Source organism: Balaenoptera musculus, chromosome 12 (genome assembly GCF_009873245.2).
Source record: "Balaenoptera musculus isolate JJ_BM4_2016_0621 chromosome 12, mBalMus1.pri.v3, whole genome shotgun sequence".
NCBI lineage: Eukaryota > Metazoa > Chordata > Mammalia > Artiodactyla > Balaenopteridae > Balaenoptera > Balaenoptera musculus.
In genome coordinates this window covers 13,874,569-13,900,495 of record NC_045796.1, presented here as the reverse complement: position 1 = coordinate 13,900,495, position 25,927 = coordinate 13,874,569, and the positions used below count along the sequence as shown (strand labels likewise).

General features: G+C 37.9%; 1 protein-coding gene across 2 annotated transcripts in view; it reads right to left on the bottom strand.

Moving 5' to 3' along the window:
* RGS17 (regulator of G protein signaling 17) overlaps positions 1–25,927 on the bottom strand; it is a 96,942-nt gene that overhangs the window by 6,122 nt on the left and 64,893 nt on the right. Inside the window, exons 2-4 of one of the 2 annotated variants that reach the window (XM_036871371.1) lie at positions 23,192–23,335; positions 5,970–6,047; positions 4,258–4,492 (exon numbers count right to left, since the gene is read on the bottom strand). In XM_036871371.1, the coding sequence (XP_036727266.1) occupies positions 4,258–4,492; positions 5,970–6,047; positions 23,192–23,310 (432 nt within the window). In that variant the 5' untranslated portion in view covers positions 23,311–23,335. Of the gene's footprint in view, positions 1–4,257; positions 4,493–5,969; positions 6,060–23,191; positions 23,336–25,927 lie in introns of both variants that reach the window. The other variant, XM_036871370.1, reaches the window with a different exon arrangement.

Here is a 25,927-nt window from a genome sequence, read left to right as displayed (position 1 = left end):
AGTACTCAATAAATATTTTTTGAATGATAATATGCATGCACAAAGAAATGAATCTAGGAAAGTACAATCATGAGTCCTGTTTAGAAAAACTGATTTAAATTATTGAAAGTGCTAAATTCACATGATTTTGCACGAAGAAACATCTGTCTATGTGCACACATAGGACCCGCATGTCTTTCACATAAGCATTATGTTTAGATAATTCTGGTGTTTAAATAGGTTTTTTGCTTTTTTCTCCCAAATAGCAACTGGAAGTGTAGGGTGAAATGAGAAGAAGCAAACAGTTCCTACTACTATAAAAATTGTCATTCAGCAGAGCCTGAAAGTCATAGATGTAGTGGGTTTTTGAGCTTTCTCCATGCCCGCATTCTACAGAACAAGGTATCTGAGGCTGCAGAGCACTGAAGTGAGTGGCTTAGTGTTAAACAGATGGTTAAGTGGTGGGGCTGGATTACAGCCCTGGTTAAGGACAATGCTGTCACTAGATATCTGAACACACATAGTTTTCTTCAATTCCAATAAGTCTTACAGTTGTTTCAGCATTTATAGATATTTCTTTATTCAACAGCTCAATGCTGTTTAAGTTGGTCATAACTTTTAAGCAGACTTTTTATTAAAGTTCTTTATTTTGCTGGATTTGTCTTTTCAATACTTAATATAAGCTGCCACTGGCATCTGCGATGCATAGCAAGGCTACTATTAGTCTTAAATTCCTCTTTATTTCGTCCATTTGTTTTCCCTTTGAGGACAAAAAAGAAAATTCACTTTTGAAAGAAATGTTATTTTTGTTTGTTTTTAGATTTTTTTTTTTTTAATTTAAAATTTGGTCATTTCCCCTCTTGAAATGTATGCTATACCAAGAGTGGAAGTTATATTGCCTCCTGATTGTAAACATCTATTTTATAATATAATGTCCAAATTATTAAAAATGCATATAACATGATCTTAAAACAACGAAATGTAATGTTCAGCACTCTGGCTTCATGAAGGAAATATGCTATGCATATATAATTTTAAGAATGTAGACCTCCTCAACATTTAACAAAGGGGAACATGATGACCCAATCTAATTAAGGTAAAATGAAAGTCTAGTGAAGAAAACTGAGGTTCTGGTTAAGAACAAAGTCCTGACAATTTTCAGTTATTCAGTTATTACCATTTTACAAGTGATTCAAATGTTCATATTCTTTAAAAATATTCTAAGTAGAAACAGATTGGCTCCAAAGTGAGAAGTAGATTCCCAACTCCGATTGCCTTGCAGTGGTTGCTCTGAGGACCATGTTAAGACAGACTCTGAGGTTGAATCTGGGTACAGCAGTGAGGAAGACCATGACTAATTAGCCATGACATTTGGTGGGGAGAATGCAGTAGTACCACAAGGGCCTTACAGCTGCCATTCTGGATTTGGTTTACTATCCTCTGTGCCCCTTTGAATTTTGATTTTTATAAACAAATCAACTGAATACCGAGGCCCAGAAAAAGTGAACTAATTTATCCCAGGCCACACAATTAAGTTGGAGCTGAGCGCGGAGTAGAATCCTGTCCACCTGAGTGTTAGTTCAGTGTTCTTACTACTACATAGTCAGGGCTCTCTGGATGGGATATGTGTTCTCTCCAGTGGTGGAAAACAAAACTTGAAGGGTGATAACACAGTATCATTAAACAGTTAGCAGTGTATTGTTGATTAGAAATGGACAAGTTTTTGCATAGAAGGTCAGTGAGATATCATATTTTGGAAAGGGCCCGGGGATAGCTAGAAAGTGAGTGCCATTTTGGGAGTATATCAGTGAGTCAAGTCATTTGACTTGGTTCAAAAGTAAATTATCTATACGTGGGCTTAAAATATAACTTTTTAACAATTATCTTTTATAATTGCCTACTTTGGGTTTATTCAATTTTGCTGCTAAATAATAAGTGTAATTACTATGTTGACAGGAGACCAATCAGTTGGCTAAACATAGGTACTTCATACCGTCCAATAACTTAGATTCTATGTTGAGAGTTATTTATATATCAGCAAACAAGTAGCCAAATGATAAAAATTTGAATTTCACCTCTGTCTCTGGTATTTAGGGAATATTAAAGGAGAGAATAAATATGGCTATTACACTAAATATTAGTCTATTTAATTTAGGAAAGGTCAGTTCTTATTCAGGAAACAATATTTTAATGACTTGTTGGTGAAACTCATGTTCAAAGTAAAGAAATTTGGTTAAAACAAAGCTCCATTACTTTTGAAAAATAATGAAAATCCAATAATTTATATTTCAGTAATCAATAACTATGATATCTCTAAACTGTGGCCCAGAGAAGAAGTAATTTTGTGAAAATTAAGTATTTTACAAAGCTCCATCAATGAGTGACATCTGAAAATCAAGAGCTGTGAGAACAATGTGGAAGTGTTTCCCATAAAAACTTAAAATTAGAAAATGGAGACTGTAAAATAAAGGAATTGTATGTACTTAATATAGAGAGTACTTTTTCTACTAACATTATTTTAAAATGGGACAGTCATCATTTTAAGAGGATACATAGTACAAAAGAATGGACTAGATAATTTAAACAATAATCATTTTCAAATGATACATGTTACATATTTGCGGGAGAGAAATGGGATAGATAATCTTCCCACAGACTCTGTAATTATGTGTACATATGGACAAGAGAAGCACATCTTGGGGCACATTTGGATTATTTGATATATTTGCCATGTATTGCAATATTAAATAAAAATGAAGGTGAACTTGATATACTAATAAAATTCAAGTAGAACTGGTTAGATGCTGAGGTTCTAGAGAGACCAGAAACCTGAAGAATGTATTTTTAGGATGTAGAATTTTAATGGCGTTAGAAATGCAAAGTGGCATCAGTCATAAATGTATTGAGGCTATAGAAAATTTTCTCCCCACCTTGTTTCTATGAATACTTTTTCTATGTTAATGCAGGAAATAAAAAAATAAGAATCTTTTGTGTATCCAATTCAAGGTTTCTCATTTTGCAGAGACAATGCTATTGGAGTACTCTGGAATATCAATGGCACAAACGGATACATCTATAAAAAATTACTTAGGTATACCTGATTAGAAGTGAAATAGCTTATATAGCATCCCAAGCACAGAGCTGATTGACCAGACGCAAACTCATCTTACAGATTTAAAGGTAAGGGCCGCACCAAGTGCAGGAGGAGACAGATGCCTGTCTCTAGGGGATGTAATAAACGTCTGCGTGCAGGAGAGGGGTGTGGAGAATAAAGTCCGGAGGCAGACAGCACCAGGTCAGAACACTTAAATGCACAGGTAAAATCACAGTGGATTAAGAGAGACAGAAAAGACAACAAGAGGGTGGCGTGCAGAAGAGAAGGCATTCTAGGAAATTCTAAGTTCAAATTCTGAAAAGCCCCGCTGGAACTCAGTCACTGGGCACTTCAGAGGCCAGGCGCACTCTTAGTCCCTCCCTCACCAAATGCTTGTTAACTCTGGTAGCGGGACCATTTCTCTGGAGCAAACTGATTTTTAGAAAGCTAACGGAACGGTGTCAATCCGGTTGCTTGAAAGGTTCCTTGTTTATCAGGTACATTCTGGCAATGGGAAAAATAGCTTGCACTTACAATAACAGGAAAACCAGAACAAGTAAAATGATTGCCATTACACATCTCTCCGCCAAGAATATTAATGGGTCCTAAAGGGTCATACTTCAGTTCTGTAAAAACTCTATCATAAGCATCAACATGGCAGGGTTTCTTTTGTTTTCGTTTTTTTCCCCTATACCAGAGGTTTTCAAACTAGTATGCATGTGGAAAGCTTGTTAAACGTATGGATTCCTGGGCTCTATTTCCCAAAATTCAGATTCAGAAGTCCTGGGTCAGCCTCGAGAATTTGCTTTTCAAACAAATGCTCCAGGTGATTCCCATAGAGGTGATCTGGGGATCACACTTTGAGAAACACTGCCCCAAAGTAAGTTGTTCTTTTCCACTTTAAGTCATGGCAAATTGTATTACCAGGTTTCCTAACGGTAGTTCTGAAAAGCAAGTAGACTATCACATGATTCAGCTAGAGATAAATGATCAAAGCATACTGGGGAGACCTAACCTTGATACATGTGTTCAGGTAGATTCTTAGAATGGAATATAGATTATCTACCCAGACAAGACTTCTAGCTTGTCCACACCCCATGCATTCATTACTCAATTTGGACAGAAGTCCTTTTAGGTTCATCCTTGGTCTAAGAAGCTCACATCAATATTTTCCAGATTTTTACCTCTTTTGGTGAGAGTATAGAAATGTAATCTTCGTATATCATTCTGGCCTTTTCTTCAATTACTTTTTTATTCTGCTCTTTCTTTAAGTCTTCACAGGCAAGCCAGAAAAGTAGGTTCTCTTCACTGTATTCTGTTCGGAGGAACTCTCTGAAAAGGTTTCTTCCCGCCGGGGCCTTCATCATCTTGTCAAAATTTTGAGACCAGGACAAGACTTCATCTGAAGTGGGGTTTTGGCTGCAGAGACAGAATGGGGCCGTTATCAAACGCAACTTTGGTGCCGGGATGGTGAGCAGCAGATAGAAATGCCATTCAATTGCTGCCATCTAGTGGTCATTGAGACTCAGTCCAGCCTGACCAGCAAACATCTGCCAGGACTGGGCTAGTTATTTCTGGGTCTTGACAAAAATTCGTGTAGGTACAAGCTGTGTATTAGGGAGCCAAGCATTCAAATAGCAAGGGGCTACACACGCTATGCACGTGGTCATCATAGATTCCTAATGAAGCTTGGGCATTTTTGAACCCAAACAATCTACTGCAAGTCTATGCATTACTTTGAAAGGCAAACTGAACCTTTTTCTTTGCATCTGATGTAGATTTTAATTTCCAAGCCATAAGATACAGTTTCTCTTTTCATTTCTGGTCGCTGTCTTTTCATTTTTCACTGAATCAAAAATAAGAATACATTGTGTGCACTTGTCACATATTTTCCTAAACTTTAATAATTATTCTGGTAACTATTATGACTGAATTGTTACCTATGAATGGAGTTATCACAATTGAAAAGCACAGGACATTTATAATGACATCAGGGACTGTTTAGATATCTATATTCAGGTTTTCAGCGACTACTTTCCTGCAGAAACCACCAGTTATTACTTCCTTTGCTTACACATCAAAGAAGTAAAGGAGAGAAGCTTGGAGATCCTTATGGTTAAATTGGTCCTGATTTTGCTTTGCCATTCATTCGTCTGTTTAATAATTTTCCAACCTAAAATGCGCTTGGTCAAAAAATACTTATATTTTATTTTTTCTTACCTTTTTGACCAAATATTTTATATAGATTTGCTATTATTCCAAGATGTCTGAACTTCCTCATTTGTTTAAAAAAAAGTGTAAAAGACAGAAAAGTTACTATGAAGCATCAAAATTAAAACCTTATCATAAGAAGTAGAAAAAGAAAGCACCTATCATTATACAAATAATCTGCTTGTATTTTAATTCTATTCTGTGGATACTGCATTTCAACTTCTCAGTTTGGAGAAAATACTTAATTAGAGTCCCTTCCAATGGAAATGGGACTGATGAACAGCTGGGTGCCCTTTCTCACTGACTTAGGTAGTTCCATATCTTTTTTGTGTGTGTTTTAGACTCTTCTATAAAGAGAACAACTTAAAAATATTCTTAGAAAAGGGAAGTAGAGAACTAGGGCAGTTTGGGGGGGGGGAGGTTAATTCATGTATCAATCATTGTTTTTTAAAAGGGAAGGATAAACTCAAGCAATGTTTTAGCTGATAGTTTAACACAGCTAATTAAAAAAAAAGGGATAAAAAGCAGTTGCAATCACAAAATAAGATCTCCCAGACTAAGTATACATTCATTTCACAAAACCATTTTGAGGAGTTACTGGGAAGCAAGAGATTATGTTTAAGCATTGGGTAGATGTACATAGTACGTGCATGCAACACACAATTACAACGTGAATCACACTCACCATTCCTCTAGGACCTGGATACTCTCCATTTTTGTGGTATGTGTGGGTCTTCCTGCATTTTCCCCTCTTTCTTCATTCCTAACAGTGAGGCTGTAATGTAGTATAACACTTTATTTTGTCGAGGGAAAACCAATTATTTAAAGAAAAGAAAAAAATTCCAGGAAAATATTTCATGGAAGAATTTTATTTTCAACTATGTGAGAGTATTTAGAGTACAAAAAGAGCAATACCATTTTTAAATGTTGGGTAAGCCCATGTCAACTAAAGGAAAGAGAATCATTATTTAATAAAATAAAGTAAATCATAACCTCAAAAAATGGATACTGTTATACATTCTGACTTCATCCTTGCATAATTCAAATTACTTAAAATCTCCGAGATAACTTACATGGTTCTATGCTTTACTATTTGATATATATCATTACATTACTCTTTAGTGTAATGCCATTTTGATTTTTGGTTAGTTCTATTCATAGTTTGTTTTCCATTGATTTTCCCCCATCGATTGCTAAAAAGATAAAGTGTATTAGAGTCTACAACAGAATTCGCTAAGTTCACATCACCCTTCTCTGCAGACCAGGTTTTCTGTCATCATTCCTCCATCCACTCAAGTTCGAGCGACAGGATTTATATTTGATTTTTTCTTTGCCCTTTCATCCCTTTAAGTAAACCTCCAACATCTCAAGAGGGAAAAGCCAGTCACTCTGAGGGTTTGGGGTTTGGATATTAGAGCACTGAGTGGGAGGCGTCTCTGTGTCTCTGGGACATAAATTTGGGAATTCTACAGGATTACAGGAGCTAGGATAATCCTATGGGCTTTAGTAACCCAGAAGAAGAATAAGAATTGTCTGATTCAGGTAAACTGTAGCTGAGCAGCTTCGTGGGGGTGAAACACTCAGGGTTCTAGGTGCAGACAACGTGATGAGGAGGTTGTGGGCAGATATTAAGAAGCAGGGTGGGAAGGATAACTCGGTGGCCTTGGAAAAGCCAAGCTACTGAATTAGCAAATTGATCCCTCTGTCTAGAAGCCGAGAAGCTTCATGAGAGCCTGTCAGAGAGCAAAAGAAGTTAGATGATGTCTCTTTCAGTTGTTCATTCATTATTTATTCAACAAAGGGAAATGGAAACTATTATTTTCTAGTACCTATTATGTGCCAGGCGCTGTTCTTTTACTTTAATTTTACTATCCCCATTTTACAGATGAGCAAAGTGAGGCACAGAGCTGTCTGGTAGGTTGGCCCAAAGGCAGGCACTAAATATGCAGTATGATTGGAATTTGAACCCAATTCTCTTGAACCACCCTGTAATTGTTATTATGAACCATGCTCTCTGATAGGCACTGAGGCAATAGAGTACTTATGTGAATGCAGAAAAGCGGCTTGTGGCTAAGTGCCACACACATGGTTGTGGCTTAGTGCGCGAAAGCTTCCAACAATTAGCTATTATTGATCTGGAACATCCGGTAAGGGAAGCGGAGAGATGTCTCATTCATTCATTCATTCTCAGGTGCAAGGGTGAGGATGGAGAGAATGTAGCAAAGACGGGAAGGCAAAGGGGTCAATCTACAACTGAAAGTGGGACCAGATGGAAAATTTAGTTGCGACATTGGACCACCTGGAGAAAAGAGAACTCAATAGGAAGTGGAAAGGATTCTTCAGTCAGAAACAGGACACATCAATGAAAAAAATAAAATGTCAGAGGGAAGTAAATTAAGTTCTCCTCTACCAGTTTCTAGGGAACGTGGCAGATTTACTGGTGTAGGAAAGGAGAAACCTCTCACAGAGGTGGTATGGCCCAAGGAATTCTGGGAAGCAGAAACTATAGTTTGATTGTTACTCAAATGCCCAGAAGACTGACGATTGCTCTGCAAGGTAGTCAGCAATTCCAGACCCCTCTCAACCTTCAGTGTGCGGAGCCGCGAGGAAGCAGTGAGGGGGGATTCAGAGAGCGGCACAGCTGGTTGAGTCTCTGCCTGCCCAGCTGTGACCGTGTCTGCAGGTTAGGAATGTGTTGGAGGGGAACATCATTAACTTCTCAAAGTGTCTTTGAGTAAAGGTGCCTCTCTGGAATTTGATGTATTTCCGGTAATTATGGGAGAGTGGGTGGGAGGAGATAGGAAGACACCATTGACAATATGCTGTGAAATTTCCTGGGAGAAAATAATGATGCCAAATGTATAAAATATGCAACTTGGGGGGTAAATCGTAGAAAGATCACATTTATATAGGAAATTAGTATTCATTCTGCCAAGCTTCACCGAGCTCATACGTGTGTGTGCACACATACTGAGGGACTATAACAAGACTGGAAAATGAGCTTGCTTTGCTGATTAAAGAATAAACTCCTTGAGAATTTGTTTCAGTTACATTTCCACACAGTATCCTACGGAGCGTGCCACACCAATGCAGGAATCCTTATTTGAAAAAACTTTGAAACACAACATCTTTGAAAAAATGTGTTCTCCATTGTGTGTTTGCTGTGGAGCAACAAATCTGGAATCTACATACATGATTCACAAGTTTCTGAAGATGAATTCTGGCTCTTGTATCTGTTTCTGTGATATTTACAAACATCCCAAATGCCACCATATTAGAGTGATCATTATGAAATATTGGGTTGTGTTTATATCTTTGACTTCTACAGATGGTAAAATATGGACACACATTTGTACTAAAACTACTTATAACAGACATTCAGTAAGTGCCTAACTGTTCAGTTTCCTCCATTTCTTGATCTAATATTGGACACAACATTGCCCTGTAGAAAGAAACTGACCTTTAGCAATCGATGTGTCCTTTTTTAATCAATTGTCCTTTAGGACTGTTCTTTAAAAATCGGTTTCAAAGTTTCAATTATCAAGAACCATTAAAATAATGCCATTTTAAGATGAAGAGAAATGGAGAAAATGATAGGAGACTTGGTACTAGACTGTTTGCCATCTATGTCTTAGGCATGACTAATGTCTGTCCCCAATTTTACTTGGTCTTGCTGTAAGTAATACAGTGGGTTCGTTTAAGGTAATAAAATACAGGACATATTTGATATATATATATGTGCTGGAGAAAAGCTCTAAAAGGAAAACATCAAGCTTAATGTGAGGAGTCACGTAGAGACGTGTTCTTTTTCACTTTTACAATGCTTGTAATATTTTGAACTAACATTTCCACTTTTTAAACAGCTAAAGCCATGAAGAGAACAGAATGCATATACAATGCTCACTGTGGCAGTCTTAGTCAAAGCTGAAATATTTTATGGGAGAAAATGCCAATAGCCTATGCTAAGAATATTAAAATAAGTATATAAAATCTTATTAGAGATTGTCTCGAATAGTGACGTTGAGAAGAGAGAAATACATTTGGTATACTTCAGAAAATAAGGAACTATGCCCTCTTTGTGTGTGGGTGGATTTTTTGTTTGTTTACAGGGGAGTTTGGGTAGTGGGGTAGGGAAAACATTACCTACTGCCCTTTAACGAGCTTACCTACTGGTTCATCATCATGGCTATGTGTGGGGACTCTTTTGGAAGACAGTCTACTTTCAGAAAACAATTGGTTCTTAGGGAGAATCCTTGAAATGGTTGCAAATAAGATGAAAACTTTGCCGTAGCTATGGTAACTCTGGGGTAGAGGCTGATCACAAAACCACATATCTTTACACAAACACTCAGCTGAGGAATTAATAAGATGCTTAAATTTAATACAGTACGACATCAAGGCTCAAGAAAGAACCACTGTCATTGGTAAAGGCAATTCGTTATTTTAATATTCTCACATTGTACTATCAGCTTTTCCTTTACATTTAACAATTCTACCTCAAATTTCCCAGTGCAAAAATGGAATCAACTTCCTTCAGGTTCTGAAAAAAATTGCTAAGTTATTCTTTAAATGTGTCATTTTTCTCAGTCAAAATACCATGGTAAAATAATACTACAGCTTTATTTAGGCATCAACAACGATTCACAAACATGTATGAGACACCCGATTTATGCAGCGGTGTCTGGGTTGGAAAGTCAAGCTGAACAAGACAGAGGCTCTGAAACTGAGGAGATCTGACAGTTAAATAGGCATCACAGAGCATTGCAATGAGAGTTGAAATAAATGTGTTTGCCAGATGGAGACCTAGACAAGGAGAATTCCAAGCAGAGGGGGTAAAATCATGTGTAGAGTTGTAAAAATGCATGGTATCAATGCAGAGCAAAATGGACAAATCAGATGTTTCAGGATGGAAGCAATAAATTAGAATAGTCAGGGAGGTGTGGTTACGTAATGGGCCAAGAAAACAATGAGGTGGACTCCAGATCTCGAATATATCTCCTTTACGACGATTTTGGTTTTCCAAGCTTTATTTTCCCCATTCATAATGGGGACAAAGGTAGTGACCTACTACACAAGGTTGAAAGCAAAGACTAAACACTTGTGACAAAAAAGGCAAATTATTACACATGCTTAATTCAGTGGAGGGGCAAATTGGTGGCATATTAAAATGACAATTCCAAGTTTATCAAAGAGTTTTTTATTTCAACTAGAGGGAGTAAAAACTTACACCGTGCTGTTATTATAAAACACTTCCGCATACAACACCTTACCATTTCTTCCTCACAACAGTCCTGTAAGGTAAGCAGGGGCTTTGTTATTAATCATTCCCATCTGATTTAAGAAAAAGCAGTCACCGAGGTTGACTTACTCAGTACCCACAACTAAAGCATATCAGGCCCAGCAATGGAACTCACACCTTCCAACTTCTTATTTCAGGCTCATTTTCACTGTGCAATGCTTCGTCTCTTGATATAGAAGAATTACTTGTGGTATTTTACCTTTTCAGGTATTTAGAGAAATGGATTGCTCTTAAATGTCTGGAAAGGGTAAACCTCTTATCACAAACCCATGTCTTGAGGGCACAGCCCCTTCTAACAACATTACCCCACAGCTGCCAGTCTGCAGGAGGTATTGCCCAGAGGACTGAATATACAGCAGATATTGGTGAGGAGCAACTTCTTGATTGCCTGGAACTTGAGATTGCCAGGGAAAAAGGAACTGTTACAGAAGGTTTGACAACAAAGCCTGACAAGGGGAAGAAGAGGTGGTGCCACTCATGACTCCAGAACAGATGTTGTTACTGCAAAGAGCACCCCTCCCCTGGGACATACAACTCGCTCCCACCGGCAAAGACAACTTTGGGGAGAAGGGAAAGGAGAGGTGCACTGATGCATTGCTTAGAAAGGACTATAAAAAGGAAGAAAAAAGGCAGCAGAAGGGGGGACAGTAGCCATATACGATCTACCACTTCAGACATATAAAAACTCAGTTATAATCAAACCTATGTCTTGAACCTTATCTCTTTCATTTCTACATTTTGGTAGAACAACTTGGTTTTGACTGGGGTGTGTAAGGATGGGAATGGTGGTTAGAAATGTGTCTGGAAATGTTATTCAACACTTGTCTCAATAAACATTGCCCCTAGAAGTACTCCTCCTATTTTTCATAATCATGTATCATATATTATAAAACAAGTGTTTCATTTCGTTTAAGCTTTTATTTCATAGATGTAAAGCCTAGCAGAAGTAAAATAACCTGCTATTAAAAATAAAAAATCTGTCCACTAGAGGGCTGTGTTGCCCTTATAAATATAATATTTTAGTCAACTCAATAAAACTGAAAAAGTTTCTGAGTTTACCCTTATTTGGAAAAAAAATCTATTCTTATATGTATGGGGTTTTGATAATTACATCTTTCTAAGGACTTTGAAAAGAGTCATCAAATTTTCTGTGAGTGAAATATACTCAAAAGGGATAAATTTAATCTTGACAGGTGTACATAATTACACCCAGTTTTCCTTTTTGCTATTTAGGAAATGTTCTGGATATTTCCCACCCTAGGTCATTTAATTTAGGAATATTTTAGTCTTAAAAAAGGGTCAGGCATAATCCTATTAACATCGTAGTTATCCTTTCCAATAATAAGCTGTTTGAACTCTAATTATGTCTCTTGCTGGGGTAATATAGATCTTGGGTGATACATTCTTAGAACAAATTAATTAGAAAAGGTTTTTAGCTACCAACAGGCAGGAAATTTTTTTGTTATTTCAAATGTTTTCAAAGAGCCACTGTGAAAGTGGATTCTCCAAACGATTTCAGTCCCAGTTTGGGTTGTATGTAAACGTTAATTGCTTCTTTTGCTGCAGGGAAACTGAAAACAAAATCACTTCGTCTTTTCATACTCACCCTCTTTGCTACCAATTTCCCTCTATACATGCTTTTGTTGGAAAAGATGGGTTTCCAAAACTCCCTTTTTCTATTGGTATTAAATTTTTATTTCACACTCTAAGCCACGTATTTTAGGTTCATGGGCATTCATTTGGTTTAGAATGCCAACTGCATTTAACAAGTTATTACCTGGTTAAAATCTGGATCTACTACGTCAGCTGATGTTCAGTTAAATAACCAAAGCCTCCTATTTGGCATATATAGAATTTCTTTTTTTTCCCCTTAACATTAAGAGAATTATAGGATTGAACATTTAGATGTAATTTCTATAACATACACCAATCAATAGAATCCTCTACTTCAGTTCTCAGGTTGACTGAAATCCTATTTTAAGCTCTTCCTTCAACCCACTGTAATTTTCCCTGTAAGTCATAATTAAGTTAGTGGATGCTTTTGTGGGAAAGCAAATATCTTGGATGCGAAAAAGCCAAATGGACTTTTATTTAGTTAGTAGACACTGTTATTAAAATGGCATGTAATCATCCAGATCTTTAAATGCATCAGTTAAGTTGGAGCTCAAGCTTCTAGCTTTAGTTGTGTCTCTATTCTAAAAAGGACAATGAAAAGGTTAAAATCCTAGCAGTTGACTCAGAAAAACATCTGCTTGCTGGCAGGGTCACTTACCCATCCACCCATTCATTCGTCCCCGGGGATTTTCCAGTTACTGTGTGTGTGAGTATGTTTGGGATGAGGTGGGAGCATCCTTGAGAACAACTATGATTGAAGGCAACAATCCTGATCTGTGGGGAGACTTAACCCCAGGATATGATGAACTCACATCACTCTGTGTATCAATGAGTGTGTGGTCCATGCTCCAGGAATGCTGAGTTATACCTGTGCTGGTTCATGTGAGAGTTGGGGAGAAAGGGCCAGGGATACCGAATGCAGAAAACAGGTTCTGTTACATTAACTGACAACATGGAAATAGAACATGCTAAGCATACAGTGGCCAAAGTCTGGTAATTTCCTTTCAGCCTGAGACTTGCAAATAATATCTATCGATAAAGGATTATTCAGGGGTTCCTGAAAGAAACTGAAGCCTAAAGTAACTGTTGTGAATCCCATCTTACAGATGAAGAAACTAAAGCTCAGAGAGCTTGAGCAGCTTGCCAAACATTTCACAGTTATGTGTTATGAAACTGAGATGGATCCAGGTCTAATTCCAGTGTGGTTTTCTTCCCTCCCCAGTGCTGCCTCTGGAAAGTAGGCTTTATCTGAGGAAGGCATGTTATTAGAATTTGTGTGAAATCTTTAAATATGGCAAGACCACATCTATTTACAATGAAACATATGAAGTTATTATTCAACTATTACTGATGAAATTGGTCAATTAAAAGGGTTTTGTGCTTTTAAATAATCCATGTTTCTGTATACAGAAAAGTAGCAATGGCAGAAATTTGCTTTATACTTAGGAGCACATGCTCCCAGGCATGAAATGTACATTAATATATAGTATATTGATATCTGAAACAAAATATGAATTTTATAGCATCGAAAATTATAATATTTATAAAACCCAATGAAGCAGAATTATTATACAATCAACTTCATATTTGCTAGAAGTGGATTTTATTGTCTTATCTGACAAGTAATTAGTAATTCTTGAGTGATGTCCTAAAACATCAGGCAGATTTTAATAGGTCTACCAGGCCTAGACCTAAATAAGTTAGGCTTAAAAGGACTAATAAAGAGTTCCAGTGAGAGAGATGAAAATAATTAATATTAATTTCAATCAGATGTAGCACAACTATGACATTTTATAGATAGGTTAGGGGTAGCAAAATGTCATAACCTCACTTTTTGTATTATTATTGATTTGCAAAGGCTGGGATGGATGGGCAGTTCTTAAACTTTGTCCAGATAGCTAATATATTTGGCCAGGATTTAGAAGAGCTGGATTTCACATTGTTTTAGAAATTGAATAATTTGCTTTGATTAAGTCAGAAAGGGAACGCTGGCTTCCCTCAACTTGAATCTTCACCCCCAAAGATCAGGGTGTCTCAGTGCCTTTGAAAAGGGCTGCACTCAGCAGCTTTTCTCTCCAAATTCTTCTTCCTCGTGCACCTTAAGGAGATGCTTGATTCTCACAGAGTTCACTGATAACTGCCTGGTGGGCCAGATGACAAGAAGTTTTATGATACTTATCCCATCAGACCTCCTTGGTGTGTTTGCAACATCCATCATTCCCTTCTGTGTGAAACTCTTCACTGTCTGGGCTTCTGTGCCAGCCCAGTGGTGTGTTTTATATGTTACCTCCCAGACTGTCTAGTCTCTGCATTCCGTGTTTGCAGAGCTGCACTGCTTTCTCTTTAAAGGCTTTTTAAAAATTTTTATTTTTATTGGAGTATAATTGCTTTACAACATTGTGTTAGTTTCTACTGTACAGCAAAGTGAATCAGCTGTATGTATACATATATCCCCTCTTTTTTGGATTTCCTTCCCATTTAGGTCACCACAGAGCACTGAGTAGAGTTCCCTGTGCTATACAGTAGGTTCTCATTAGTTATCTATTTTATACTTAGTATCAATAGTGTATATATGTCAATCCCCATCTCCCAATTCATCCCACTCCCCACTTCCCCCTTGGTATCCATCCATATGTTTGTTCTCTATGTCTGTGTCTCTATTTCTGCTTTGCAAATAAGATCATCTATACCATTTTTTTACATTCCACATATATGCGTTAATATACGATATTTGTTTTTCTCTTTCTGACTTACTTCACTCTGTACGACAGTCTCTAGGTCCATCCACGTCTCTACAAATGACCCAATTTCATTCCTTTTTATGGCTGACTAATATTCCATTGTATATACGTACGACATCTTCTTTATCCATTCCTCTGTTGATGGACATTTAGGTTGCTTCCATGTCCTGGCTATTGTAAATAGAGCTGCAATGAACATTGGGGTGCATGTGTCTCTTTGAATTATAGTTTTCCCTGGACTATATGCCCAGTAGTGGGTTTAAGGATTTATATTTGAGGTTTCAGCCTGTAGCTCACTGCTCTTCATGCTGGGCCATCCTCTTTATCTCCTGTATATTGTATGCTGATGACTCCCTGATTGTTATATCTAATCAAGACATGCCCTGCAAGCTTCAAAATCATTTCCACAGCTAATCCTTGGGTACCACACACGGAGCGAGCCCAACCCACCATCCTATCCTGGCCTAAACCACCTCCTGTTCCAGCATTCTCTCATCTGATGGGCTTACCATCAACCCGGCCCCTCAAGCAAAGCAATGGCGTTATCCTTCCCTTCTACTTTACGTCTATTGCAAATTCTTGACAGTACTTCCTTTTTCTTGAAACTGGAATCTCTCCATTCCTTTTAATCACCTTTAATTTTGAGCCCCTTGCATCTTTCACCGAGATTATTACAGAAGTCTTCTAACATGCTTCCTGATTCTGTCCTGTCCTTCCACACACTTTCCAAGGTCTCCACAGGGATATACTTAAAACATAAAATGGACTTTGTCCCCTTCTTACTTAATCATGTTCAGTCACTTACCATAACCAAAAAGGTGTAAAGTCTTAACTTCTTAATATGCCATAAAAGGCATTTTATTACTTGTCATTGTCTCTCTAGTCTTCTATTTTGTCCTTCTTGACTTTATATCCCAGTAGTACTAACCAGATTTTAGCACTCCCTCCTGGAATCCTGGCCTTTCTCTACTACTAACTGCTAGTACTACTAGTACTAGTACTGCTACTAACACACACACAGGGGAATGAAGAACATGGTGCATAAGAAGAAATCTGGTGGTTCCCTAACACGCATTAGCTGTCACATCATTATGTTAATGATAGGAGAATATACCTGTAATTTTTGAAAAACAAAATCTGTGATAAAAATTTCCATATTTTATAAAGTAGACTCAATTGGAAAATCCAAATTCCATCAACCATTCAACACCTTATTATTCATTAAACACATACTATATGCCAAATATTATGTTATAAGCCAAAATATACTTTTAGTTATTTTAAAACTTTAGTATACGTTTAGGAAAAGGCCCAGTGCCAACTGACTGATATGAATGGCTGTGAATTCCACTATAAAATCCATATAACATAATTTTACTGAAGGCCTTCACCTAAAAAACAAAAATGCATGTCAAACAGAGGGAGAGTCACTAGTATGAAAACCAGCACAGTGAGTTGGGCGTCAGAGCGGCCCCCCAAGTGTGCAGGCTTGTCCAGGGCAGAGGGAAGCGTGGCCATGGGGATGACCAGCACACCGGCCCACTGCCAAGGTCATTGAGAAGCTCCTCCACATCCTGCCCTTTGAGACCCAGATGGCCCTCCCCCACCCCATCATGACATACAGTGAGTCAGCCGAGATTGAGAGATCCTCCCCGGATCTGACCCCGAAATGACTTGAAGCCAACTGGGGTATGTGGGCCCGTGGACGGCACTCAAGTCTCGGTGCCAAGTGCTGTCCTTGGACGCACTGCCCAGCCTCTTCGCCTACAGTCTGTTTCCTCCTGTCACTTTAGAATTCTGGGCTTCTTCACAGAGCGAGGGTCCTCTCACCATCCATCCTCTCCCCTCCTGAGGACCCATCTGTGTTTTCTTTGGAATGCCCTTTCCACGTCAGAACTCTCCTACATCTCGACCTGGTAAGGCCCACGTCCTCTCCCCGCCCCACCTGGCACTCCGTCTCTCCGAGGCGGCTCCTCTCCACTCACCACAGGGCCAGCCGGGGGGTGGCGTTCCCCTTCCACATCCACTGAGGCTTCCGCTCTCCGACTTTCCCCTTCTCCACTCCCCCCTCCCCCTCCCTCAGCTCTGCAATCCCTCACCAGGCTCCACACACTTGGACTCTTCCCTCTCCTTCTGACCTTCCACCTCACGGGAATCATGACAGAGGTGACCCCACAGGTGTCCTCGAGACAGCCAGCAGGACACGTCCTTGGTTCCTCCCCGACCTCGCTTCCACTGGCTGTGAGCTGCCTGACCTTCGTGGCTGGCTCTTGCTTTCTTCTAGCTGGAATTAATTTAATCTTCTTTCTCCATTCTGTTTTGGTTCTTTCTACTCTCTTAAATAAAATTGGGTATGATATTTTCATCTAGTATTTTGTTTTCTTCACATCCATTTTTCCATTGATGGTCTAAGCACTGCAATGTGACACTCAGAAAAAATGTACATTTACAGTAAACACAGAGTCAAAAAGGAAGGGATAAAGAAGATGTGGTTCATATATACAATGGAATATTACTCAGCCATAAAAAAGAACGGAATAATGCCATTTGCAGCAACATGAATGGACCTAGAGATTATCATACTAAGTGAAGTAAGTCAGAGAAAGACAAGTATTATATGATATTACTCATTTGTGGAACCTAATTTTAAAATAAATGATATAAATGAACTTATTTACAAAACAGAAACATACAGATTTTGAAAACAAACTTATGGTTACCAAAGGGGAAACGTAGGGGGGAGGGGTAAATTAGGAGCTTGGGATGAACATACAAACACTACTATATATAAAACAGATAACCAACAAGGACTTACTGTAGAGCACAGAGAACTCTACTCAGTATTCTGTAGAGCACAGAGAACTCTACTCAGTATTCTGTAATAACCTAAATGGGAAAAGAATCTGAAAAAGAATGAATGTATGTATATGTATAACTGAATCACTATGCTATACACCTGAAACTAACACAACATTGTAAATCAACTCTACTCCAATAAAATTAAAAAAAGAAGAATGGTGTGCCTTCCTTGGAAAAGGGTCAAGGCATTCTATTGGCAGAGGCAGCTTGAATCCTAAACTTTTCTGGAGGGTGACCTGGGGAGTAAACCAAATGTTCATGTCCATGTTCAGTTGCTTATTGAGCATTTGTTCCCTGTCAATGTAGAGGCAGGGAGAATCTGGTGAAAGCTAATGACATCAACAGTACCAGGCAATAATTAGCATTCAATCAGCTGTAAAGGAGTGAATAAACAAGTGCATGACATAGAGATGGTCCATTGTGCCAACGTCCACTTTTTTGGTTTTGTGTATATGGCTGGGAAACCTGGGTTCATTTTGGTACATGTCTTCTGATTGTGTGCGTTTAAAAGATTGTGTAAGTTATAGAAACTACTGAAAAATTTTACCTATGACATGGTGAGATAGAGTTTTCAAAACTAGAGTTCTTTGTAAGTGATATTTTTGATGGTCTGGTTACACGTCCTTTGGAAATCCTATGCAGATAAGTTGTGCTCCCATGTGAGATGAATCAGGTCTCTGAGGGTGACAGCTAGAGAAAAGACTGCTTCTTCACTGGTGCCTTAGATGAAATGATTCAGCTTGCATGTGTGAGCAGATTTATTTCCAGGGGGTGGTTTCTTTACCATGGAGCAGACGCGGATTTTGTTTTTCCTTTCAAAAAATATCCTTTGGCTTTTAAAGAATGCGTTTTAGTGTTTCCACTGGCAAAGAGCTAAAGTGTGACAGTGTCAGAGGATAAAATAGGACATTATTTTTGCACTGTTTTGAATTATAGAGGCTGTGGTACTTGTTAAAAATGGAGGGAGGGGCAACCAAAAGTATGTTTATGAAGTGCTTAAAGTTTACTTAGTCAGATCTGTTCCGTGGTCTGGAAACTAACGTGTCAAAAGGGAGACAATTTTAGCTTTCACAGGGCTATTTAATGTACTAATGTTCTGACCAATTTCTCCCGAGAAGAATGGAGACCATCCGATGCAGTGGACCAAATCTTGTAGGCAATATATAGTAGTGCATGGGATCGTGAATTCCATTTGAAAAGTGTTACTTAATATAATTCTTGAAGAGTTTGCCAAGTAAAAAGCTTTGGAAACGGTTCATATCCAGCCTGGAAATGAAAAGTTTGGAAGTGTTCTCTTTAAATGGACAAAACAATGGACTGGGATGTTAAGAGACTTGCATTTTAGTCCCACTTCTGTCGTTAATGAGCTTAGTGACAGTAGGCAAGTCTTCAGTTGCCTTATCTGTAAAATGAGACACAGAGTCTTCTGAACATTAGTTTTTAAGTGAGGACATTTTTTTCTTCCAAACAAAAGCTTATACACTAATCTAGTAAGTAAAGTAGCGAAAGAGAGAACCATTCCCTTGGAAACTGCAGGTGGGGAGCCTGAGGCTGCCCCACCCCGGTGATCCCCTCACCACCATGCAGCAGCTTGAGAAGCCAATGGAACGTTTTGGAGGCATGGTATCTGAAGTCTGTTGAGTTCTCATTTTTTATAAGTAAACATAGCAATCTGTTTTGCTTGCCAGGATACCCCTGGGAGCAACGAGGAATTAAAGCAGAAGTGGATTAGCAGCTAGAGCTTTCCTTGAAAAAATACTCTGGGTTATTTTAGTTTAACCTCTGATGTTAGGAGAGGAGGGTTCATGGGACAATTTGGAAATTAGGTTTAAGCTCGCAATGGATTTTGGAAGCTCTCCCTTTCTACCTCCTTTTTGTGGCACCTTGTTTTGTGAGCACAACGCAATTTCTGGTTTCCGACACACTTTCACAGGCGTCTGAACCACCTCATGGATTCACACTGTCGGCAGTTTTGCGAGGATCCCACATCTTTAAAAGGTTTCTTTCTCATAAAGAAAAGGGAAGAGGGTTAACGACCTGAAGAGGCAGGTCATTCTCTTTGAATCCTGATATAAGGGGAACATTGTTTTGACAATTCTGAATCTCTAGACACGTGATCTTGACAAAGCTCTCCTGTTTGGGAACAGCTTTGTCCCACGTGTAGAAGGGCTTGCAAGTTTACAGACTGTCTGCTCGATGGCCGAGACTCGGGCATCCATGACTTATTTGTGTAACACAGGTTAAATGGTCTAAACCTCATTCCTTTGCTTTCTCTTCTTGAAATGGAGGGCTCTGGGGAGAAAAGGGAGATAGATGGATTTGGGGAAGGAAGTGGTGCCTTGACAGGGACAGAGGACATCGTGAAGTAATCCTAACTTTTGAGATTTTTGAAGGAAACTGTGGAACTATTCAGCAGTTATATATTTGCTCTGTATCACCACCCAAAATAAAGCATAGTGGTAATTTTATAAAGGCAGGAATAAATTTAAACATGAGAGAGGAGCTGATGATGAAATATGAATGAGAAATGCAAATTTGAGGAAAATACTAAGTTGTTTTAAAAACCCATAACGTGAGGCTTGAGTGAGGTATTTATATTTATTACTAGATATAGAAATTTATTTTCTTAGCACTCTATTTCCTTAAAAGGAGGTAAAATCAGCTACATGACAACTATTTCTATTTACGAATGACAGTTATTTCATACTTTTATTTCTAACTTTTTTGTCCCTAAATTACATTTTTTTTAGTGTTTCTTTTTGTTATACTCCTTTCCCCTAGCCTGGAAAATTTGAAGAACACTGATTTCTTTCTTTTTTTTTTTCCACTCTAATAAGACTTTACAAATTTTTTTCCCTAAACTCAAAATGCAAAAATTATGATACTCTAAAAATGTATGTGTAAAGGACATCCCCATTTATACTGAGATAACAGAGTTACAATTAAAATGCAATTTAACTTTCATTCTTTTTTTTTTAAATAGTTGCTTACATTAGAAATTACCTTACCTATCATTTATCATATAAAGAAGACATACATTTACAGACTCTGCATTTTATGGCCTGGACTTGAGTGTCCATGACTCATTATTAGCAAACATAGTTCTTAACGATACTCTCTCATCTAGAACTAATAGAACATGCATCCAAGGCACCACGTGTTTAGGGTCCAAATACCTGTCACCCTAGATGTGTGGAGAGTTAATGCAGCTTCCAAAAGCTGTTTTGTTCTCCATCCATAGTCTGTGTTCTGTGATAATCTGATGCTCACGAGCTCACGTTGACTATTTTGTTATTTAATGTGCACTTTAAGAATTAATAAAAGCAAGTCTTGCTAAATATCTGTAGGACAGATAAAAGCAAATCTCACTACACATCTGTTTGACAGCAAATATTGCACAAAAAAACTTCAGTGTTTGCTGTTTTAATCCTGAAGTAATTCAGAAATTAGTTTTTGCAGGCAAACAAAATCATATACTAATTACTGGAACATGGCGTAGAGCAAGTGAGAAATAGAAATATAATCCTCAACATGATGTAACAATATATTTGCGATGTTTCATATGAACTTTAAAATAAAATAGCTTTCCTTTCCAAGATAATTTTTTGTATTGTATCTACAAGCTGATCTTTTTAAAAAAATATACATGATTTGAAGCCAGATCTTTTTTAAAGAGATTTTATTTTCCCAATATGAAGTGTTCCATAGCCCAGTAACTAACTCTTATTAAATGCATACTGTGGGTCAGGCACTGTTCTCAGCTTGTATGTGTTTTACTTCATTTAATGTTTAAAGCAATCTTATGAAGCAGGGATTCTTATTACTGTCATTTGATAGATGAGGAATCTGAAGACACTAAGCAACTTGCTGAAGGTCAAACAAATAGTGAAAGATGAAGAGTTTGAACCCAGGCAGTCTGATTTCAGAACCACCACATTAAGTCACTACTTCACGGATTAAGACCAGAGCTAGCTGATCTCTTGAGGAATGAGACAGAAAAATATTACACAGTTGCATTGAAATAGTTCTCTCCTCTAGGACTCTGTTGCCTCCATCTGAAATGCTGAATTTGAGGCTTAAGAATGAAAGAAAAAGGAATCGTACATGACTTTCCCCAAAAAAGAATAATCATCTGGGAAGCAATTTTGATATTTATAAAAACTACTTTAAACGTTCCAGATTGCTACAATATCGGATGGTTTTTCTGGAAATGAAGTTTCCTAGAGAGCTCAGAGCTTGTTCAACACCAAGGCTGCCACTGGAGCATTACATATTTCATCTTCTCTTTTGGCCACTGTGATAGAACATAATGCCACCATATCATAACACCAACCATCATAATATGGACATTGAGAAACTGTAGAGATCATGCGTGAGAAGATGACTCAAGCATCTGGGCCTTTCTTTAGGGTTTTGAAACAGGTCATGGAGATCCAGGAGACCACTGCTAACCCAAAAGATCCACCTGTGAATTGGGTCTTATAGTACCCTGAAACGTGTGGTTCTCTGGAAATTCCATTAAGTCTAGCATCCCCCCGTTCCCCTCCGAGGAATCTCATCTTTGTAAATCTCAGGACTCTGGGTCTCACTGATTTTCTTATTTGAAGACTTTGGGAATTTGGAACTAAAGTAGGTTTTCTAAGGTGCCTGAACCATGGACATTTAGTACGAGATGGGACCTTGAAAACCAACTTGTCTGACTCTTCATCACTTTGCCAGTGAGATAACCAAAAAACAGAGATTACAACTTTGTCTGATGTCTCAGAGCCTGTCAGTGACAAAACCGCAATAGAAAGCAGGTTCTCTGGCTCTAAGTTCAGAGTTTTTAATGAACTGACTTGACCTTCATACCCATCATAGCCCCTGGCCTTTTAGATCTGTGGACACGAGTCTGCGGCACTTCTTTTTCTGTCCTTTTCAGGAGTCTATGGCTGAAGTTGCCACCCAACTCTGTGACAGAACAATCAACACCCCATGGAATAGCAGAGAACTAAAACACTACCCTGAATACTACATACAATACTACTAGAGATTATCTTAGTGTTCTTGCACCTTCTGTAACATGGGAGAATGTTGTTTACTGTCCAGTAAATATATAGCCGTAATCTTACTTTTACCCATACCTTTAAGAAGCACAGATGGAGAAAACCATGATATAAAACCATTTTTCATTCTTTACCTTACTACCAATTTCAGTGTAGATTCTGAGGAAATATTATATTTTGCTTATGGAAATGTGTGCATTAAACCAACGATCGTTTCCAGTAATTCCTACTTGTAAAGGAAGAAAAAAAGACAGATTGAGAAGTTTCTATGGTCCCAAGAGCTGACGTGCACGTTCACACCAGTTATGACCCAGCTCAGGTGTGGTGTCACACAGATAAGAAGACATACCAGGAGCAGCTGCAGCAACAGCACCAACAAAAGCAACACGTGTTGTTGGGCCTCTGGTTTCCAGGTGCTTGAGACACAGCAGGTGTTTCTTCATTCTGTGGTTGCTGCCTTTTTCGCATTTCAGCTACTGCAGTGCCCAACTGGCTGAAAGAAGAGAGAAAACATAAGGTCTGAAAAAATTATGATAAGGGTTAAGTCGCCTATGCTGAAGGAAGCATACGTTAATTGAGGGGTCAGGAAAAGATAGTTTAACAAAAGGTAAACATGAATAAGCTTTAGCAGTCAAGTTGAACATTCCCCAGAAATTTTTCAAGGCGAATATTCTGAAAACTTTGGGAACAAACTTCGACCATTATCTGCTACATACAATCTTGGTAAGTGTTGCCACGTAATCAGAATCAGTTGGCAAGGTAAATATGATAAGGTTTGAAAATTTATTTTTAACTTCCTTCTGTACTCAAGGATGATTACACCTGCTTGCCTTTATGAACACCTTTAAATGGTTATGGGGGTATGAATAACTCATTTCTCTGCTATTATTTGAGCTTTACAAATCATTGCTGCAAGGTTTCTAACTCTATAACATGGTGAAGAACAGTTTGTTTTTGGTCCTCTCTCATCTCCTTTTAAAACATACAATCTCCTTTTTGGTACTCTGGCTCACCGTCCAGGGGTTCTCCTGATAATATGGGCAAAATGCCTTACTCTGTGTTAGGTGTCCCTGTAGCAAAGGCATCACCTCCTTGTCCTGCACTGCTCAAAATTTATTTTCATTTAGTAGATAACCGTGGCAAGACTAAAAAGTTATCAAATCCAGGAGAATCATTTTGGTGGAATTTATATATCATGGCAGATAAGAAAAATACTGAGGTGCAGGCTGCCCTACCTGTGACTTTACAAATGCAGCCAAGTGAGTTGCTACAGATTTATAAGACCAACACTGATCTAGGAGTTAGTCGATGATAAAAAAATAAAATTTTATTTAGTAGACTAATATAAAATTTAGCATGAACTTTTAGAAAAAGGAATGAATTCTACTGAATAATATTTTCACAAATATGCAATGTATGTAAATCACACATATATATTGTCATATGTGTGACTGAGAACAATACTTGTTAAAAACATAAAGTACTTTGAGCTTTTTTGGCATTGTGAGCTCATGCTTTAAAAAATACATTTTCAGTTCTGAATACAATGATAGATACTTTAAAAAATACTGTATTCTTAACAATAAGATAAACATCTCTTTAGACCAGAAACAGATGACAAAACCACAATGGTAGATAAATGGGGGTAAAGTCACAGTAATTTTGTAATTCAGGTATGGGAACAGAAAGGTGCAAAGGTTCCAAACTCTAGTGGGGTAAAAAATGCTCCACCATGAGTAGTGGGAGACCAGAGTTCAGACCGGAGTTTTACCTGAATAAAATCAGCGGCTGGGTTTTTGCCACTCATAAAAAGTTGCTAAAAAAACTATCTGTACCATCAATGGTACCTAGCTTCAGGAGAGAGAGGATGCATAGAGAGCCAATGAAACCTGACCTAAGCCAAGCAGCCCACAGGTTCTGTGACTGGGCCAAGGATGTCTCCAAAGCCATTCCTTGATGGGAGGAAATCCTGAGATGCCAATGAAAGAGGTACTTTGGGACTGAAGGTCTTGGGGGGCTAGTGGAGACAACTGAGAAGCATTATAAAGAGTGAGAGTGAGAAATACACCTCTTACTCAGTGTGTTGCCTGAAAGCAAAAAATCCAATTAACACTAAAATCAGAAAGCCAACTCAACAATCATGAAATGAATATACTCCTGAGCAAATGCAAATAACAGAATCATCCAAAATTAGTGTAATAAATATATGTTTAATATAAACAATGTGATAAAGGAAAAAACTGTTCATATAGGAGAACAAGAAATTATAAGAACAAATATAGGCAAAAATGAAACAAGAATAGACAGAATGAAAAATGGAAAATATAGAAACAAAACACATAGCCATTAAAAAGATTCAGATGGAATAATATCTTCCCAAATCCACCCCCAAGAGAATAAGTGTCAAGGACTGTACCCAGAATCCAGTGAAAAGAGATAAAAAGATGAAACATAAAAAAGGGAATTGAGACAAGCATAGCAGTAACATTGAAAGACTCCCCTATGTGTCCAACAAGATTTTCATCATCAGGAGAGTATTAACAGAGAATATTAACGGGAAGTATTTTCAAGGAATCTGGCTGGAAACTTTCCAGAATTGGAAGGAAAAAACAAACAAAAGCCTTACATTGAAGGAGCATACCACATGCTCAGCAGGATTTATAAAATAAAAGTAAATCCACACATATATACATAAAAATAGAACCACAGAACTCCAAAATAAAGATATAAGCTGAATTACCCACAGAGGAGTAACAAGCACTGACAGCAGAATAGCACAGCAGTCAGACAAGAAAAAGAAATAAAAGTTATCCAGACTGGAAGGGAAGAGGTAAAATTATCATTATATGCAGATGACATGATACTATATATAGAAAACCCTAAAGACTCCACACAAAAACTACTAGAACTAATAAATGAATTCAGCAAGGTATCAGCATACAAGATTAACACACAGAAATCTGTTGCATTTCTTTACACTAACAATGAAATATTAGAAAGGGAAAGTAAAAAACAATCCCTTTTAAAATCACATCAAAAAAAAAAAAATACTTAGGAATAAATCTGACCAAATAGGTGAAAAACT